The sequence below is a fragment of the Natrix helvetica genome, assembly GCF_964273705.1.
Source record: "Natrix helvetica genome assembly, chromosome: 7".
NCBI lineage: Eukaryota > Metazoa > Chordata > Lepidosauria > Squamata > Natricidae > Natrix > Natrix helvetica.
In genome coordinates this window covers 20,039,024-20,055,751 of record NC_138558.1, presented here as the reverse complement: position 1 = coordinate 20,055,751, position 16,728 = coordinate 20,039,024, and the positions used below count along the sequence as shown (strand labels likewise).

At 37.8% G+C, this 16,728-nt stretch overlaps 1 protein-coding gene across 2 annotated transcripts in view; it reads left to right on the top strand.

Moving 5' to 3' along the window:
* Nucleotides 1-16,728, top strand: part of STPG2 (sperm tail PG-rich repeat containing 2) — a 199,041-nt gene that overhangs the window by 18,486 nt on the left and 163,827 nt on the right. For both annotated transcript variants that reach the window (XM_081960213.1, XM_081960212.1), the window contains exons 5-6: nt 115-230; nt 3,196-3,307. In XM_081960213.1, coding sequence (XP_081816339.1) covers nt 115-230; nt 3,196-3,307 — 228 coding nt within the window. The remainder of the gene's footprint in view (nt 1-114; nt 231-3,195; nt 3,308-16,728) is intronic.

Here is a 16,728-nt window from a genome sequence, read left to right as displayed (position 1 = left end):
ATTTTAATATTGCCTACAATTACTGAACTTATACTATGAAGTATGTAGCTCAAACCTTACTTATGTCTTGTGGGGAAAAAAATGAGAATAAACTCTGTATTTATTTTCTTTCAGAATGAAACCTACCCAACTTTGAAATATAAAGGAGTGCATTTTGGCAGTTTGAGAGAAAAGCGTCTTGAATTTAAGCCACATGAGGGCCCTGGACCTGCAGACTATGATATCATGCCGTATGTAATTCAACTGGTGCTTTGGATCATATTTGCTTATTGTAATACTGTAATCAACAAATGTGTAATTCGGGGTGGGAGTAGGTGGGAGAAAACGGGGAGGACACAATTGCCTTTTGAGGGTTGTTTGGAGGCCCTATTCCAAAACCAGGATAATGAAAAGTGAAAAGTTGAATAATTCTAATTATATAGTTCACAGACTCCTAAAATCGAAGTAATTTAAAGGAAGGAAGCTCATCAGTTCCCCAGTAATTGGTTCTGTTGTTGAACTAATCTTAACATTATAACATATTTTCCCTAAGTTCAACAAGAATGACTCTTGCTTATCTCCATTGTATTTTGTCTTGCTCCTCCCCTGTGTGTGTGTGTGAGAGAGGGGGGGGGGGAGAGACAGACAGGCAGACAGGAAGGACAGACGGAGAGAGAAAGGGGGAAGAGAGAGAGGGGAGAGAGTGAGAGCGCAGATCTTGGTCTTTTTCTATTTCCAACACTTTCAGGTTTTTTAAAGGTTCTTTCCTAATCTCCCTGCTGATTTCCATATGTTAAATACACCCAGAAGTCTCTCCTTTGAGCCCTTGTTCTTAGTCTTTTAAATCATGATAGACATATGAGTTGGAAAATCTTTTTCAGGTCTCTCACATTTATATCTACAGCTTACAACGGTTAGATGTAGTCTTGAGGTTTCAAGTTATGCACTTCTCATTCAACCATGCCCCTCATCAGCTTGAAGATAAGCAGCTTCTAAACTTTCCTCTCCCCTCCCTCTCTTTTTTCATGCCACACAATTAAATGGTTCTCAATGGTTGCATCATCTCTCTTGTCTCCAATGATCTTAATATTAACTATTGTTTGTTTCAAAGAAGCCAAACTTCGTTATTATCACCTGCTACTATATACTGTCAATTTAGTACTCTGCAAAGTAGCATGTTCTAAGAAATGATAGAAGGCAGGAAATTTGTTACTTATTCATGTTGTCTGTAGATAATGTTAACTTGTCAGCCCATCTGTTTTTTTTATGATCAGTGTTACTGATAGTTATCTCCTTAGGTCCCTAGACTAAATCTGCTTTTCGATATGTGTATGAAACCCCTTCTAGTCAGAATTTAAAGAAAACCGAAAGGTGATTTTTCTCGATTACTTTAAGTTCTGAAGGTCATCTTGCACATGAAGATAAGATATTTGAGTGTTGAAATATGCTGATTCCTCTATCATACAATACAATAGCAGAGTTGGAAGGGACCTTGGAGGTCTTCTAGTCTAACCCCCTGCCTAGGCAGGAAACCCTATACCGTTTCAGACAAATGGCTATCCAACATCTTCTTAAAGACTTCCAGTGTTGGGGCATTCACAACTTCTGGAGGCAAGCTGTTCCACTGATTAATTGTTCTAACTATCAGGAAATTTCTCCTCAGTTCTAAGTTGCTTTTTTCCTTGATTAGTTTCCACCCATTGCTTCTTGTTCTACCCTCAGGTGCCTTGGAAAATAGTTTGACTCCCTCTTCTTTGTGGCAACCCCTGAGATATTGGAACACTGCTATCATGTCTCCCCTAGTCCTTCTTTTCATTAAACTAGACATAACCAGTTCCTGCAACCGTTCTACATATGTTTTAGTCTCCAGTCCCCTAATCATCTTCGTTGCTTTTCTCTGCACTCTTTCTAGAGTCTCCACATCTTTTCTACATCGTGGCGACCAAAACTGAATGCAGTATTCCAAGTGTAGCCTTACCAAGGCATTATAAAGTGGTATTAACACTACACATGATCATGATTCTATCCCTCTGTTTATGTAGCCTAGAACTGTGTTGGCTTTTTTGGCAGCTGCTGGTCATCTTTGAACTGTTTTTCTTATAGTCTTATTTATTTTGGCTAAGGGTAAAATACTTTTTATGGAGAATAGAGGGGAAAGGAAATGAGGATAGAGTTGATTTGAACTCCTATCTTCTTGTTTGCTCCTTTTACTCCTTAAATTACAGGATGCCACAAGAAAAATGCTAAAAGGTTTTGAAATAGGGATGCATTAAGAATACAAACCACAAACAGATTAGTAAAAGTAAATCCAAATGGTTAGAGTTTAAATTTCCATAGTTTTATAAGGCATTAATTATTTTATTTCTTTATTTAATTGCTATTTTATTAATTTGATTTTGATACCAACTAAAACGGGCTTCATCTTATTTAAGTATCTAAACATCTAATTCAAATTAATCTTTTTTAAAGGCATATTATAAATAAAAAAAGATATCTGGGAGATAGGAATCGTGCCTTGAACAATTAGTTATACTTTTTAAAAAAATATTTTTTCCTGTGATAATCTGTGGTTTTGGAAAGTAATATGACCTCAGAGTAAAACAGCTAAAAACACAAAGAAGCTTTTACATGTTAAGAAGAATGTTAAAAAAAATACTACGATATTTGTAAAGAGCCAGTTTCATCCAGTGGCTGAGGCTGGAAATGGGGAGATCATGAGTTCTAATCCCGCCATGAAAGCCAGCTGGATGACCTTAGGCCAGTTATTCTCTCTCAAGCAATTCACCTCACAGGATTGTTGTTGTGGGAAAAATAGAAAGAAGGCATGTTAAATTTGTTTGCCACCTTGAATTATTTGTAAAAATAATAAAAGCAGGATATGAATACATAAGTTAAACATTGCTAAATTATTGTAAGAAACATGATTGTATAGCATATAGTAGTTACACAGCTTTCTAGGCTTCCTCAGCCTCGACTGCAGTTTGATTAGTAATTTACCTGTGGGAAAAAAACTTGAAAATGAAAAATAGATCTTATTCCATTATATAAGTGAAGGCAAGGCTATTAGCAAGCAAACTTGGCTTTTCATTTGTTCTTGCAAAAGCAGCTGTTTTTAATGTTCCTCTTGGGGGGGAAAAGGGTAAAAGCATTTTGTGCATGTTTTAGGAGCTTAGGCATTTAAAAGGCAACTCATAAATCTCCTCGAATTTTCTAAAGGGAAAGCGCAACGTATTGTGAAAATGTCAACATCAAAAAGGAAGACAAGAAAAAATGTGTTCTCTATATTCCACGGTATCATGAAGAAATAGTACTACAGGAAGGAAAAAAGGTAACGCTAACTGAACATAGTCATTTGCAATATGTAGAAAATTATTTATGACAGGATTTGAAAGTCCCCATTCGAAACAGCATGCGTTTTTTTTTTTTAAAAAGGAGCATGAGCTGTGGAATAAAAATAATTGGTGGGCTTTACAAACCAGTGCTTTCAGAAGATGAATTTGCATAGACTTAAGCAATCTTTGCAAAGTATGATATATTCTTGTTACATTTTTATAACATTCTTTTGTATGACTTCTGAAAGTCATAGGAGAATTGGAGAAACAACAGGAGAAATGCTGTGTCATATTTCTTCCAAATAGGAAAAAGGCACAGTTTTCACTCTTCTTTTTCTAATATAGCCTTAAGAAGATGGTTTTCACTTTGGTGAGTCATACCTACAGCTTATGGAGGAGTATCCACCTTTGAGGGGGGGGGTCTAATTCTTTAAGCACTCATGCTGTCCCTCTGTTCCATCTATTTATCTATCGTGCCCATATTGCTCCAGTATGTCAAACAATAGCTTGACTTGCCAAGTACTGAGATTTAAGAGGATTATTGTGTAAGCATTATAAGATGAGTAAATAGGCTTTTCTTGTTTTGTTCACGTGGTTCATTCCACACACACACACACACACACACACACACACACACACACACACACACACCCTTCCTACAGAGAAGCAGGCCTTTGCTGTAACACAGCCTACCCTCTGCAGTGCGGCTCCCCCTAAAATTTAAATGGCTCCTGCCCTGTTGGTATTTTAAAGAGTGCACAAGATATGACTCTTCACCCAGGCTTTTGGCAAGATTGATTGATGTCCCTTTTCTTGTTCCCATCTGTGCTTGTTTTCTCTCTGCCTTTGTTTGTATTTCTTGAAATGCTAGTTATTTTTAAATGTTTTAACAATTCATAAATTGCCCAAAGTTGTTGGGAAATGGATGGCATGCAGCTAATGATGATTATACTTTATTCATCAAACATGAAACTCAGCCAATTGAACATTCAAAAATGCATCACAAATACCATTGACTGGTGCTAATGGCTGATACGGGTTGCTGCCAGCGTTCTAGGTATCAACCAACTACCTTCATAACAACATCATTATTATTATTATTATTATTATTATTATTAATAATAATAATAATAATAATAATAATAATAATAATAATAACAGCAGCAGCAGCACTTACACTTATATACTGTTTCACGGTGCTTTACAGCTCTTTCTCAGTGGTTTACAGAGGAAAACTTGGACCGGAAAACACACAAACTTTGGACCGGAAAACAACCAAACTTTTGAATATGTACCACACTTTACATCCACGAAGTGACATCGACAGGTTGTACCTGCCAAGAAAAATAGGGGGCAGGGAGCTATTGCAAATCCATCAAACTGTAGAAGAAGAAAAACGAAGTATGAATGATTATGTGAACTAAAGTACAGAAAAATTGCTGCAGGCTGTGAAAACGGAGAACAGCATAAAAACAACAGAAACAAAGGCAGAATATAAGGAAAAACAGCTGGATGACAGATTAAATAGATGGAAAACCAAAGCTTTGCATGGACAGCACTTGAAAAACATTGAAGGAAAATGTTTATGACAACTTGACATGGACATGGCTTAAGATGGGAACTATCAAGAAAGAAACGGAAGGTTTAATACTGGCTGCTCAAGAACAAGCACTACAAACTAATGCCATGAAAGCGAAGATACAAAAATCCACTGACAACCCATACTGCCGACTTTGCAATAACAAAGTCGAAACTGTTTCACATTTAATATGTGAATGCAGCAAAATTGCACAAACTGATTACAGAGCTAGACATGACCGAGTTGCTAAATTAATCCACTGGTCATTATGTAAAAAATATGATTTACCTGTATCCAGAAAGTCATGGGAACATAAAGTGGAAAAAGGTATCGAAAATGAGAAGGTGAAGATCTTGTGGGACTTTCGAATACAAACAGATCGTCATTTGGAGCACAACACACCAGATATCATGGTTGTAGAGGACCGAAGTATACAGTTTATTGATATCGCTGTTCCTGGAGATGCCAGAGTTGACGAAAAAGAAATAGAAAAAGTAATGAAATATTGCGACCTGGCCATCGAAACTACACGGCTATGGATGAAGCATGTAACATTGTCATCGGGGCACTTGGCACCATGTGCAAGAATTTTACAAGATACATCAACAAATTGCAGCTTCCTGCAATAACACCAGCTGAACTGCAAAAAACTGTGCTACTTGGCACATCTTATATTTTAAGAAGGTACTTGGCTGATACCTAGGATGCTGGCAGCAAACCGTATCAACCATTAGCACCAGTCACTGGTATTTGTAATGCATTTGGGAATGCTCTGTTGACTGAGTTTCATGTTTAATGAATAAAGTATATAATAATAGCACTTTGACTTATATACCGTTTCACGGTACTTTACAGCCGTCTCTCAGCAGTTTACAGAGTCAGCATATTGCCCCCAACAATCTTCCAACCTCGGAAGGATGGAAGGCTGAGTCAACCTTGAGCTGATGAGAATCGAACTGCCGAAATGCTGGCAGCTAGCAGTCAGCAGAAGTAGCCGACAGTACTGCATTCTTACCACTGTGCCACCATGGTTCATACAGGCACTTAAAGGGTCTTATTAAAGACTATATAGCAGTGATGGCAAACCTTTTTTGGCTGCCATGCCAAAAGCGGGGGATCCACAGGGGGGGTTGTGCGCCGGGGTACTTCACTCATAATGCTATGCATGCGCCCCGCATGATCAGAGCCCCCCTGCTTTTGCCACGGTTTTTTCACCTTCCCAGGGTCCAGAGGCTTTCTAGGAGCCTGAGGAGGGCAAAAAAAGCCTCTCCGCCCCTCCCCCCCAGATGCCCTTTGGAGGCCTCAGGAGCTTCCCTGAAGCCTCTGGAGGGCAAAAAACAGGCCTACGGGGAACCCGGAAGTTCGGGAATTGTGACTTCCGATTTGTCCATAGGGCAAATTTTCGACCTCCGGAGCCTTCAGGAGGCTTTCTTGAAGGCTCTGGTCACTTTTGGTTTGTTTGTAGGGCTGGTTTTTCCCCTCCGGAGCCTTCAGGGAAGCCTCTTGAAGGCCTCTGAAGACTCCGGAGGTCAAAAATCAGTCCTATGGACAAACCGGAAGTCACCATTCCTGAACTTCCTGGTTCCCCATAGGGCTGATTTTCAACTCCCGGAGCCTTCAGGGGCTTTCAGGAGGCTTCCCTGAAGGCTCCGGAGGCTGAAAAACGACTCTACGAGCAAACCGGAAGTCCATTCCCAAACTTCCAGTTTGCCCGTAGGGCTGGGTTTTTGTGCTTTGGAGGCTTCAGGGAAGTCTCCGGAGGGCGAAAAACGGCCTCAAAAGATGGCCGAAGTCAGCTGGCCTGCACACGCGTGCGCGCTGGCCAGCTAACAGGACAACACCTCACCATCATGGCTATATAGCATTGATACCATGGATAATAGAATAACAAAAATGTTAAGTGGTTTGTTAAATTAAAATCTTGACAATTGCAAGTTTATTTTATTAGTTGTTCATTAAAATTGTTTCCTTCTTTTTATTTGTGAGTTCAACATAGTGTATATAATGATTCCCTTTATTGTTTGTTATCATTTCAGTTTCAGAGACTCCTAAATTTGAGGAGTAATTCCATTGCCTTTTCTAATTCTTGGTGAAGACTTATTTTTATTGAAAACTATTGTCAGCTGGATCTTCCTGAAAATAATATAAAGGATGGTAAAGGTAGTCCTTGATTTACAGTCATTTGTTTAGTGAGCATTCAAAGTTACAATGGCACCGACAAAACTGTCTTATATCTGTTTTTCACACTTACAACCATTACAGCATCCCCACAGTCACATGCACTGACCTGGGTAATGTCAGAGGTACGTTGCTGTAGTTTGGCTTGGATTGGGCGAGTTGGTAGTAGCGATGGCGGGAGGGTCTGCCCACCCGCCCGGACGCTTCTGCACATGCCCAGAAGTGTTGCGTGCGTGCGGGAGCGTGTCCAAATCAGTAGTAAAAAAATTAGCAACCTACCTCTGGGTCATGTGATGATGATTTGTGACCTTCCCAACCAGCTTCTGAAAAGAAGAAGTCAATGGGGGAAGCCAGAGTGGCATGATTTATTTAACAGTTGCAGTGATTCATTCAATTACTATGTCAAAAAGGTTGTAAAATTGAGCAAAACGTATTTAACAATTGTCCTGCTTAACAAAGGAAATTATGGCCATAAGTCGTGGACTACCTGGTTACTACCTATGGTTGTACATGAGAAATTTGTTCACTGAATTTCACTTGATGTTAGCAAATAACAGTACGTATAGCAAATAAGCATGGGACAATACGGCACATAATTTAAAAGCTAGGCTTTTCCTTTGTACTTTTTCTTCATTCCCATTTTATCTATATGTAGCATTCCCCCCAAAAGTGTAGTTGAAGTTTTTTTATTGATACAGAATGAAGTTTGAAGGAGCAGTCTTTTGAGAACACAAGTAACTGTATCTATTCTTCAATTAATTATCTTCTATCTTCTTTGGGGTGTTTGCTGATTTTGCTAAGTGTCATACCACCAAATTTTCACTTGTATGTTCCTATTCCTGTTGACAGAAACAAATGGAGAAAGAATAATTACCTTTCATGTTGTGTGCTTTGATATATGTGATCTATTTATCTGGTGGATATTTATATATTGTGATAGCAGGTTAGAGTTTTGCTGTAGAATTTTCTGGAATTCTTTTCTCTAGTGTAGATGAGAGATACAATTATTTTGTAGGATAGAAGTGACCTCTGAATGGCATAACATACTGTGCTGATTGACCTCCATCTTATAATAACAACTAACTTTCTCTCCTATGCTTACAAAGTCTGTAAGATTTATAGTCAATCACCATGCAATTTGACTATTGTTTTACACTGTGCACATATATTGGAACAACTATAGGAACAAAATCTTGCAAATCTGAATGTGATTCCCTTCCTTCCCTGTTTATTTTCATCTGAATTGGGAGAGTGGTTGTATTCGAGATATTTTTCTAAAACACTTTCTTGGTCTGAGTTCAAGCCTCACTTATATGAGCATTGCCTCATAGGTAGGTAGGGAGAGAGAGAGAATAGTTAGGTAGGTAGGTAGATAAAGGGATAGAGAGAGAGAGAGAGAAATAGAGAAATACAGTAGGTAGGTAGGTAGAGGGATAGAGAGAGAGAAATAGAAAGAGATAGAGAAATACAGTAGATAGGTAGGGAGAGAGTGAGTAGGTAGGTATGTAGATATTTCCAGGTATATTTATCCATATGCTGGAGAAGGAAATCGCTGACAATCTGCAGCACCTAAGACTTTGTTTCTGCTGGCACAGCACTTGATCAATCTAATTCTCATCAATCACTCTAACTAAAGAGATTTCCGAAAGGGAAAAAAAAGTTTTTGCACTCTGCAAACCTCCCAAAAATGGCCCGTTTTTCATGAAAACAGCCCAGTTTCTCCCCCCAAAAAGGCATGAATAGCCTTGGGGGAGGGCTTGCAGAGTGCTCCTGGATGGGGGCAACACTGAGCAAAAAATGACCCGTTTTTTGTGAAAACGGGCCTGTTTTTTGTCAAAAAAATGCATGCATAGCCTCATGGAGGCTTATAGAGTGCTGCTGGGGGGAGGGGAAAGGCCGATTTTTTGCTCATTTCTGCCCTCCCCAGCCCCAGGAGTTCTCTGAAAGCCTTCATAAGGCTATGCACGGCCATTTTGGAGAAGGGGAGGGGCTTTGGGAAGCAAAAACCGCTATATTCGATGTATAAGACGCACCCAGATTTTCAGACTCTTATACTCGGAAAAATACGGTAATAAATGTTCCTTTTAACTTTGTTTCTGTACTAACAAATGTTTGGTGAAATGAATGGTGGATAGGTAAAGGTATCTGGAACAGGAAACATTGCATTGCAAGTAATTTAACATTGGATTTTAGTTACAAATGGCTATTTTTATGTTTGGAAAGACTTGATGAAGCAGTAAATTGTAAACATATTGCTCCTGCACTTTCAGTGTAGTAGAGCGGTTCATCTAGTAAAAAAAACAACTCTCATTCATTCTCCAACTTGTGAAAGTAAAATAATAATAATAATAATAATAATAATAATAATAATAATAATAATAATAATAATAATAATAATAATAATACGATTGTATCACAGCGGCCAGTTGATTCGCCGGATTTGGCATTGATTACTAGTCGGGCCCCACCCAGGGGCCTAGGACGTCGTAACGTATTTTCGCAATATACGTGCAGATCCAAGCAGTGCAGCTTTTTGCATTTGACTGATGGTGATTTTGTCAAGTTTTAACTGTTTTAAATGTAATTCCAGTGCTTTTGGAATAGCACCCAGTGTGCCGATTACCACTGGAATTACCACTGCTGGTTTGTGCCATAATCGTTGGATTTCGATTTTTAAGTCCTGGTATTTTGTGATTTTTTCATATTCCTTCTCGGCGACCCTGCTATCACCTGGTATTGCGATGTCTATGATTGTAACCTTATTTTTCTCAACCAGTGTGATGTCTGGTGTATTATGCGCCAGTATTTTATCCGTTTGTATGCGAAAATCCCACAAGATCTTGACCATCTGACTCTCGATGACTTTTTCAGGCTTATGTTCCCACCAGTTTGTTGCTGTTTTAATATTATAATTTTTGCACAAATTCCAGTGGATCATTTGTGCCACTGAATTGTGCCGCATTTTATAGTCAGTCTGCGCGATTTTTTTACAGCAGCTGAGTATGTGGTCAACAGTTTCATCAACTTCTTTGCAGAGTCTGCATTTGGCATCATCAGAGGATTTTTCGATTTTGGCCTTAATGGCATTTGTTCGGATAGCTTGTTCTTGCGCAGCCAGGATTAGTGACTCTGTTTCTTTCTTTAATGTACCTGTTGTTAACCATAACCAAGTTTTTTTACTGTCCACTTTATCTTTTATTTTTTCCAGAAATTGACCATGTAATGCTTTGTTCTGCCAACTCTCCATTCTTGATTTTATCACATCTTTTCTGTATTCTTGTTTCGTCTGTTGGGCCTTCAATAGATTTTTGTTCTTTACTTCGATTAATAGATGTTCTTGACTTTCTTTTAAATAATCAGCCAGTGCATGTTTTTCTTCTTCAACTATTTGCTTCACTTGTAATAATCCTCTGCCACCTGATTTTCGGGGCAGGTATAGTCTATCAGTGTCACCCCGTGGATGTAAACTGTAGTGCATTGTCATTAGTTTTCTGGTTTTTCGGTCCAAAATGTCCAAATCAGTTTGTGTCCAGTTAACTATACCAGCTGTGTATCTTATAACTGGTATTGCCCAGGTATTTATGGCCTTGATTGTATTTCCACCATTTAATTTGGATTTCAAAATTTTCCTAACTCTGTTGGTGTACTCTCTCCTGACAATAGTTTTTACTTCTCCATGTTTGATGTTATTATTATTATTATTATTATTATTATTATTATTATTATTATTATTATTATTATTATTATTATTATTATTATTATTATTATTATTATTATTATGCTTCAGAATATATCCGTATAAAGCTCAAACTGAGAAAGATGACAGGAAAAAGCAAGGCTGTCAGTGTAGAAGAGATGTTGTAGTAAGAGTGATGATAGTCCGCCGCACTCATCTTAGCTCTTCAAGCTTAGCCCTTTTGTTCATCAATCAGTTTAAAGTGGCAGGTAGTGACCATTAGGAGGATTCATTAGCACCCTGCAGCACGTTTGAACAGGGTGACCCACATCTGTCTTTATTAGAAGTTTGCTAGTTGCCAGTAGTGAACAGATGGATCATTATTGACTATGTTGCCCTTTGGGTGTACCTGGAGGACAAGCAAAGTCATCCTGAGCAGGACACACAGTGTTACCTCGCAAAGAGGAAGAATTTGAATAATATTATTGTAGGCACCGATGGTTACTGCTGTGGAAGTGTGTCTCTTTCACCTTGGATGAAAGAAAAAAAAATCCAAAGATAGCAATTACCGATATTTGCAATTGCTTCCCAAATGTTGATAACTCTTTTTTCCCCCTGAGAAATAACCTAGCGGTGAGATGTTGCTTGTTTTGCATGATAAGCTTTTTTTTTTTTAACCCAACAGTTGTGTTTCCTACTTTTACATTTACTAAAGATGGGACAATGGAAGGAGAAAGTTTTAGACGGATATGGCAGATGCTGGTGAAAGTAGTATTTGTCAAATACTACTCATTTTTTCGTGCGCTGTTGATAAAAACAGGATTGCCAACATGATTGCCAATGTCCGATGATGGATATGGCACAACAAGAAGAAGAGATTTGTCAAAAGAAATAAAAATGGAATGGTTCTGCCCATTTTCTTATGAGGAAGTGAATGTTGGACATGTTAGGAGAAGCAATCAGGTAATTTAAATGGGAAGAGAGCAGTACCTGAGAAGTGTGTCTGATTGTTAAAAGAAGACTTGTGGTCCAGAATTATGGGTGATCAGTGCATGTAGGCTGAAAATAGAGTGAGTTATCTCAGGTGATATAGAGAGAGTGAATGAGAAATGAATTGCAAAAAGAAATATATGAAGGATTAGTGATCAATAGAAAAAGGAGGAGAAAAACCCAGGAACATATAGCTAGAGGGAGCTGATGACTTTTTCAGAAAGAGGAAGGTAACAACTTCAAAGAGCCAAATGTACAGCATGGAAGCAAAACGCATGGAAACAGGCAAAAGATGTTGCACACAGCAGCCCTGTGACTGTGGGATGCAATCTTAACTTTAAGAACAGGTTGTAAGTAGCTTTTTAAAAGTGTCTTGAAATTTTGAATGGCTGTTAAGCAACTGGTCATAAGGACTTCCTGGAATGTATTAATCAGTATATGGATTTGATGGAAGCAAGGATGGGTGACAACGGAGGAAAATTACAGAGGGTATATAATAAATAGTCTGTATATAAATTTAGTTGGATTTTTTTCCTTTTGTCCTGCTTTTGATTTGTTCTGCTACTGCATCTTATCTTTCCCCCCCTTTTTTTTTACACAATGTTTGTTCTAAAAGGGAATAGTCCAGATTTGTTTAGCCTTTTCAGATCAGCTTTAGCAGCAGGGCAGCGCCTCGTGTGCCCTGACAAATGGCTCCGTGTGCCACTTGTGGCACGTGTGCCATAGGCTCGCCATCACTGAGCTATAGCATGTATTACAGGTAGTCCTCAACTTACTACCACAATTGAGCCCAAAATTTCTGTTGCTAAGTGAGACAGTTATTAAGTGAATTTTGCCCCATTTTATGACCTTTCTTGCTAAGTGAATCATAGCGGTTAAATTAGTAAACGGTTGTTAAGTGAATCAGGCTCCCCATTGACTTTGGTTGTCAGATGGCGATCATATGATCCCTGGACATTGCAACCATCATAAATTACCATTTCCCAGGCATTCAAATTTGATCATGTGACCATGGGGATGTTGCAATGGTCATAAGTGTGAAAAACAGTTGTGTCACTTTTTAAAGTGATATTGTATCTTCGAACGGTCACTAAATGAACGGTTGCAAGTCGAGGACTACCTGTATTCTAGAATAGGGATATGATGTTAGTTTTCTGTTGCTAAGCTGTTCCAGGTGTTAAGTAGTCTTGGATGGGAATTTATCTTGAAAACATACACTTCAGAATCTCAGGTTTGATCATGAAAATGTGTTGATGCAATTATAGATATAACAAAAATGGAGTGAACAAATTTCCACCTAAATAATTTATGGAAAAAGCTAATTAAATAATAATTGTGAGTTCTGGTGGAATTTGTGTCCTCTTGATCATAGGAATCAGCATACTGCAACCTACTTATGAAACGGAAAATAATACGAATTGCTCAATTCTTTTTTAAATTTTCAAAAGAGAGAAATATTTTAAAGAAGCCTTACTTTATCACCTAATGAAGTTGTAAAATTGAGTACAATGCCTGGGGTTTTTTGAATATACCTGTTAAGGTAGGGTGACATTTACAGCTGTTGCTGGCATTTTCAAATTTATATCTAACCCCATCTTGTGTTATATTGTCAGCTGTGAGTGAGATTTGAGTAATTCGAAGCAGCAATATACAAGAAACCATAAAAACTAGTTATAATGTCAAAGTCATACATGAACAATCTGCATTTATCTAAGTCAATACTCCTTGTCTTTTCTTTGAAGTCGTATAGCAAAGAAGCTTCCTTTATGATTTTTCTTAAGAATCTTAATATTTTACATCCACATCAGGGGTGAGTTGCTGCCGATGTTATTGCTGGTTCGCTTCACGTGTGCTTTGCTTGCGCATGCACAGAGGCCTGTAAATTATAAAATGAGTAAAAAATATGCTGGCAACAGCATGGGAGACTGGGGAACTGGTTCGGGGGCATGGCCAGCCTGCTGTCCCTACAGGTTTGGAACCTTGTCCCAATTTCTACTACCGGTTCACCCGAACTGGTGTGAATCGGTAGCAACCCACCTCTGATTCACATGAACATCATACTGGGTAACTATAAAATATAACCAGTGGCTAAACTTTACCAAGTTTTGATTTTTTGTTTATAAATATATATGATATACTGTATTTTCATGATACATGATTTTTTTTTAAAAAAGTGCTATGTTCTGTCTCTTGTTTATGACTATGTATGTCTTGTGATTTCTAAGTATGCCTTATTGCAGTGGTCCCCAATCCCCGGGCTACGGACCGGTCCCGGTCCGTGGATCAAACGGTACTGGGCCGCCCAAGGAACATTAAATTATTTCCATTTTATTTACTGTGGTGTATTTCTCTCGGGGCTGTTCGACTTTCCATGGACGAGAGGTTAACCGGGAGCTGAGAGACGTCACCTAAAGCCGCACAAATACCGCTCATGCGCAAAATATCGTGATATCGGGGCGCTCTTCTCTCTGTTCACCAGTACTTTCTCATGTTTAACAGTGCTTGGTAGACATAAGCAACACACTTCGGGTGTCATTGTCTCCTATTACCCCCAGATAGAACCGTCTCGTCGCAAAGAAACAAGCTCAGGGTTCTCATTGATTTAACATTCTAGTGAGTTAAAATGTTAAATCACTTTATATTCATTTTTTGGTGTAACTGTATTTTATTTTGAAGGCATGTTTAAATCCAATTAAATTAAAATTATTAAATCAAAACAATCTAAAATATAAACAATCAATGTCCCCCCCCTCAGCGGGCCGCGGTAAAATTATCAAACGTTGACCGGTCTGCGGCGATAAAAAGGTTGGGGACCACTGCCTTATTGTGTTTTCAGATGGATTGCTACCTTTCAGGTCTTTAATTTCAATTGTTAAGAAGTCCAGGGTTCTAATTTTTCTTTTATGCCGTATTCTTGCACAGCTGGATAACAACTGGATATGCATGATTGTGTCTGTAGGCACCGTGCTAGACCTCCCCTATCTGGTCTTATCTAATTATATGTTAGTATTACATGCAACCGATTTTTTTTATTTAAACAAAGCAGTGAGGGGCCAAATTTAGGGATCATATTATCACATGACTGTTTTTAATTCTACCTCCAAGTTTGCCCAATTAGCCTAGAAATTTTGGGGGTTCCTCCTTGTGGATGATCCAGGGAAAGCAAAAGGCCACTCATAGCATCTATGCTCTGGAATAACCTTTTACCAGAGATCTGAATGGTATCTTTACTCCTGACCTTTAGGAAAGCTGTGAAAACAGCTGTTTGAAGAGGCTTTTGGTGATTAACATCTGTTTATTGGGATAAAGGAAGAGATAGATAAGAGAGAGATAGGTAGATACTGGTACAGTAGGTAGGTAGGTAGATAGATAGATAGATAGATAGATATAGACAGACAGATATAGATATATATACACATATAATGCAGTACTATATATATTTCCTTCTACCCCCCAAAACAGATGTTAATGTGTTTATAATGTGATATATGTCTTCCTCAATCTTGTTCCTTTACCAAAAGTCTGGGAGTTTGAGGGTTTTGCATAATATCTTACCTGGTCCTAATTATGTGCTTTTCTGGATAGATAGCTCTGATTTTGTTCCTGGGATCTGTTGGAGCCACTTTATGTCTGTGTGTGTGTGTGTGTGTGTAGGTGTGTGCATGAGTGGTATATATATCAATGCATATATTGAAAAAGGTTCAATACAATGTGAAAACACTTGGAAGAAAAAGCTGATTACCAGTTTAGTGCTCATTTGTGATTTATTTTTTCTAACAGGTGCCCTCAAGAGGTATTAGAATTTAACTTGTTTAATCATAATGGCTGAAAATTATAGGAGTTGAAATCCTACATTTCTGGAATGACTTAGATAGGAAAACATTAAATTAGACTAGGAAAATTGATGGATGTTTTCTATCCAAATGAAGAATTCATCACACTGTCATGGTTACTGTTTTCTTATTCTCAGAATAATTCTGCTCATCTTGTAGATGCAGAATATTTACTATATATAATTGTCCAGGATATCCTCTGCCTAAATTATAGCAGAAACAAAGGCATATTTGCAGGAAGTATTAGAACACATACATATATTCAAACATAAATACAAGATATAAAGATTAATTAGTGTTTTCCATTTTTTAAAAATAGATGATTATATTTTGAATGTCAGGAAGGTATATAATCTCTGAATAGGTTTAGTCCACTTAAAAAAGAATACAGTTACCCTGATTGTCAGAAATAATATACCTCAGAATGAATAAAACACGCACTTGTAAAGTTACAAATGCTGCAAATTAACAGGATAATAAAGGTACACATTTAATATTTCATGATAGAAGTGATTTATTTAACAGTCACTTGGCCCATAAAAAGTAGCATTAATTGTTTAACTTGGGTAAGGTATGATGCTGAAATTTATTATGTCTTACAGTGTTATTTCAGTTGATTAAAATATATTCCACTTATAAATGATATTTAAATAGTATTTTTCATTCACTTTACCAATAAAATAAAATAAAATTTGCCACTGTGTTAGAATCACACAATAATGAACTGTGATAAATATCAAAGCTTAACTGTGTGTGCTCATATATGAGTCAGATCCTAGATTGTTTAACCCAGTTCTGTCTATTCAGAAACTCTTCAAAACATCAGCAGTGGCCCTCCCGAGGCTTGCTGCTTAAAATTATTTCAACTGGAGATGCTAGACATGGAATTGACTTATGCTTTTGATTCTAAAAGCCACTTCATTTGGGACTTACTTATATTCCCTGAAAATAATGTATTTTCAAAGATACATTTTCCTTTCCACTTTATCTTGGGATAAACTGTTAAGCCAAATATCTATTGTTATCTATTGTTACCTATTATTTTAATGGTTATTATTTTGTCAAGATAAAATTCAAGTTCATCTTGGCAAATGTACTTTACTGCAGAGTTCCCCAACCTTTCTGGCTTTGTGGACTGACGGGGTGGGGGGTGGGGAGATA